The 4,558-nt window shown below is 44.1% G+C and overlaps 1 protein-coding gene across 1 annotated transcript in view; it reads right to left on the bottom strand.

The window, feature by feature from the left end:
• The window catches only part of ASCC1 (activating signal cointegrator 1 complex subunit 1), a 125,176-nt gene that overhangs the window by 105,629 nt on the left and 14,989 nt on the right, over positions 1-4,558 (bottom strand). The window contains exon 5 of the mRNA XM_021706158.1: positions 2,271-2,449. Coding sequence (XP_021561833.1) covers positions 2,271-2,449 — 179 coding nt within the window. The remainder of the gene's footprint in view (positions 1-2,270; positions 2,450-4,558) is intronic.

The following is a 4,558-nucleotide window of genomic DNA, read 5'->3' as shown; positions in this document are numbered from 1 at the left end:
GGGTCTCGAACCCGCAGGCTCAGACAATTCACTCACCTCAGCCTCCCAAAGGCGCAGGATTACAGGCTGAGCTACCGAGCCCGGCAATAAACATTATTTTTAAAAGCCACCAAAATTATATCCAAAAGGAGCTTTAAAACTTGTTTTCTAGTCTGGATTATCTGCTATTATCCTGGTCACAAGCATTTCACTGTTTCAAAAGTATGACAATTCTACATGCAAATTTATCTTTTAGTTACTAATCCCAAATGAGCCATGACTGACCAAAGACAGATGATCTACAGATAATGGCACTCATTCACATTGTCACCCAAAAGATTAAGAATAATGTGTGTTAAGATAAGCCTTCAGGCCAGGCAAGGTGGTTCACACCTGTAATCCCAGCACTTTGGAAGGCCATAGTGAAATAATTGCTTGAGGCCAAAGTTTGAGACAGCCTGGGCAACATAGCAAGAGCTCATCTCTACAAAACATCAAAAAACTAGCTGGGCATGGTGGCACGCAGCTCTAGTCCCAGCTACTCAAGAGGCTAAGACAGAAGGATTACCTGAGCTGCAGTGAGCTGTGATTGTGTCACAGCACTCCAGCCTGGGCAACAGAATGAGACCCACAACTCAAACAAACAAAAAAAAGGATGAGCCTTTTGTGTCTTGAAATTTTAAAAAGATATTTCTGTAATATACAGGAACATATAGGCAGATATGTTTATACATTTTTTTCAGTTCAGTATTACAAGGGGGAACCCCCAAAAAACCGGAATTATCTTTTGGCAGGTGGGTCCTTTAGAGTGCACTCAGAATTTGTTCCTCTGGATCAAATGATCAACCAAAGTTCTTTTTTGTTAGTTGGAGTTTCACTGGAGTGAAACTCCAGGCCACTCCAGTGTTGACCTGCTGGGCTCTGGTGATCCTTCTGCCTCAGCCTTTCAAGTAGCCAGAACTACAGGCGCACAATACCACACCTGGCTAATTTTGTTTTTTTTGAGTTGGAGTCTCACTTGGTCGCCCAGACTGGAGTGCAGTGCCGCTCCCGGCCACCGCAGCCTCGACCTGCTGGGCTCCAGCGATCCTTCCGCCCCAGCGTTCCGAGTAGCCAGAATTACAGGCACGCGCTACCACACCCAGCTGATTTTTTTGATTTATTGTAGAGATGAGGTCTCGTTGCCCAGGCAGGTCTCGAACCCGCGGGCTCAGGCAATCCACTCACCTCAGCCTCCCAAAGGCGCGAGATTACAGGCTGAGCCACCGAGCCCAGCTTAATTTTTTATTTCTTGTAGAGGCAAGGTCTCACCAAGTTGCCCGGGCTGGTCTTGAACCCGCGGTTTCAGGCAATCCACTCACCTCAGTCTCCCAAAGTGCTGGGATTACAGGCTGAACCACCGAGCCTGTTCCAACCAAAGTTTTTATACAGAAGTTTAGAGAAGGTTGCATCATGATTTGCGACAGAAATGATGCCAGTTGTAGCAAACAAGTGAATGGTTCTTCCACCATGACAATGTACCTGCCCATTCCACACGGAGTGTTCAGTAGTTCTTTATCAAAAACGCCATGAGTGACTTTTTTTTGTTTGTTTTCCTGGATGAAAATAGTCCTCAGCCAGGCTCGGTGCTCAGCCTGTAATCCCAGCATTTTGGGAGGCCAAGGCAAGTGGATTGCCTGAACCCGCGGGTTTGAGACCAGCCAGGGCAACTTTGCGGGACCTCGTCTCTGCAATAAATCAAAAGTAGGCCAGGTGTGGTAGCACACACCTGTAGTTCCAGCTACCAGGAAGGCTGAGGCTGAAGAATCGCTGGAGCCCAGCAGGTCAACGCTAGGGCGGCCATGAGTGTGCTACTGCACTCCAACCTGGGCAACAGAGGGAGACTCCAGCTCCAAAAAAAGAAGAAATTAAAAAAAAAGAAAATAGTTCTCAAATGGAAATGTTTTGCTGATATAGAAGAGGTGAAACCAAAAAATGGCAGAAGAACTAACAGGCATCAAAACTGATTAGTTTAAAAACTGTTTTGAATAGTGGAAAAGAGTCTCGACAGGTGTATTGCATCAAACAGAGAGTACTTTGAAAGTGACGGAAGTGTAAACATGTAAGAATAAATACACAATTTTTTATAAACAAATTCAGGGTTCTTTTGGGTCCCCTCTCATAAGAGACACCAAAATAAACAGCTACTTTTTTTAGTGAGGGATGAGGTTTGCATCTTTCTACCTCTTGAACTATGACCCACTTTTGTACTCTTTTTATATGTAACCTTTTTTTAACTGTTTGCTGCTTACCATGGAGCACATCTTCAGTACTTCCTCCTGGAACCTCAGGAACCCTTCCTGAACCTCAACTTCATTGAGGAAAAAGGCAAGGAAGTGAGTGAAGGGCTGCTTTCTTCTAAAAGTGTCCAAAAGAACATCAATCCGAGTTCGGGCTGAAATTACACCATTTCGATACTGGCCAGTGATTACTATAAGCAAAAAAAAAAAAAAGGGGAGGTTAACATACTTAAGGATCCCCAATCCCTGCATGATAGGTGACCTCTTAATACTGTCATCAATGGGAAGCTAAGAAGGCTCTGAATGTGTGCATAAATCTGAACGGGGATGGTGAAAAGTGTAAGAAAGCTGCTAATGAATTCAATCTAAACAGAATAAGGCTTAAAAATAAAATATCCAGCCGGGCTCAGTGGCTCAGCCTGTAATCCCGCGCCTTTGGGAGGCTGAGGTGAATGGATTGCCCGAGCTCGCGGGTTCGAGACCCGCCTAGGCAGCGAGACCTCATCTCTACAGTAAATCAAAAAATCAGCCGGGCGTGGTAGCGCATGCCTGTAATTCCGGCTACTTGGAAGGCTGAGGCGGAAGGATCGCCGGAGCCCAGCAGGTCGAGGCTGCGGTGGCCGGGAGCGGCCACTGCACTCCAGTCTGGGCGACAGAGTGAGACTCCAACTCAAAAAAAAAAAAAAAAAATAGAATATCCTTAAAACCAGCTTATGAAGTAGAAAAATGAGTTCAAAAGCTATAAAGCAAACCCTCACACATTGCTGGCAGCAATGTAAAATGGCATAGCCACTACAGAGAAGTTTGGCCGTTCCTTAAAAAGTTGGACATAGAATTATTTTATGATTCAGAAATTCCACTCCCAGGGATACGCAAAATAAGTAAAAACAGATGTTCAAAAAACACAAAACAAAACCGGTACACAACATAGCAGCTCTATTCACAATAAGCAAACACTGAAAACAACCAAAATGTCCAGCAACTGAGGAGGGGGATCAACAAAATGTGCCATATGCATAAAAAGAAACATTATTCAGCAATAAAAAGAAGTGAACTACTGATACATGACAGAATACGAATGAACCTTGAAAACACGCTACATGAAAGAAACAGACACAAGATGCCACATGCAGTGGCATGCTTCCATTTATAGAAAATGTTCAAGTCAGGTGCAATGGCTCCCACCTGCGATCCCAGCATACTGGGAAGCAGAGGCAAAAGGACTGCCTGAGCCCACAGGCTCAAGACCAGCCTGGGTAACATGGCGAGACCTCATCTCTATAATAAATCAAAAAAATTAGCTGGACGTGGTGATTCACGCCTATAGTTCCAGCTACTTGGAAGGCTGAGGCGGAAGGATTGCCTGAGTCAAGCATATTGAGGCTGTGGTGGCCATGAGCATGCCACTGCACTCCAGCCTAGGCGACAGAGTGAGACTCTGACTCAACAACAACAACAACAACAAAGAAACAAAGAAAACATTCAGGCAAATTCAAAAACACAGAAAGCAAATTACTGGTAGCCAAGGCCTGGCAAGGGGAGAAAAGAGTGTGACTGCTTAATGGGTATGGAATCTCCTTTGGGGTGATGAAATGTCCTGGAAATAGTGATAATGGTTGCACAACATTGTGAATATACTAAATGCCACTAAAAGTCAACATTAAAAGAATATACTGTGGCAAAAATTATCAGAAATTCACTACAGCAAAAGAGCAAAGGCGAGTCTACAACACTATAACCCTATCTTCTGTGTACAAAAAGAGAAAGTTAAAGTAAAAATGTTTATCTACATAAATACTATATTTATGGATGTCAAATTCCATGTTTTGGTCTGTGCTATGTTTTTGTGTGTTAATAAATGAAAGTAGGCTGGGCTTGTGGCTCACCCTGTAATCCTAGCACTTTGGGAGACTGAGGCGAGTGGATTGTGTGAGCCCATGGGTTCGAGACCAGCCAGGGCAACTTGGCGAGACCTCATCTCTACAATAAAAAATTAGCCAGGTGTGGAAGCACGTGCCTATAGTTCCAGTTACTTGGAAGGCTGAGGTGGAAGGATGGCTGGCGTCCAACAGGTCAAGGCTGCAGGGGCCGTGAATGTGCCACTGCACTCCAGCCTGAATGACAGAGTGACACTCCAACTAAAAAAAAAAAAATTGACGCAAGTAACAACCATAAATGCAAAAAAGAGGGAAAGGTAGAGATGTGGTGTTTTTTGGGGGGTTTGTTTGTTTTTATTTTTGTTTTTTTTGTTTTTTGTTTTTTGTTTTTTTGAGTTGGAGTCTCACTCTGTCACCCAGACT

This window comes from Carlito syrichta, unplaced genomic scaffold (genome assembly GCF_000164805.1).
Source record: "Carlito syrichta isolate Samal-C Ts95f unplaced genomic scaffold, Tarsius_syrichta-2.0.1 Scaffold315300, whole genome shotgun sequence".
Taxonomy (NCBI): domain Eukaryota; kingdom Metazoa; phylum Chordata; class Mammalia; order Primates; family Tarsiidae; genus Carlito; species Carlito syrichta.
The sequence above is the reverse complement of the archived record's forward strand: the minus strand, read 5'-3'. Positions and strand labels throughout refer to the sequence as shown.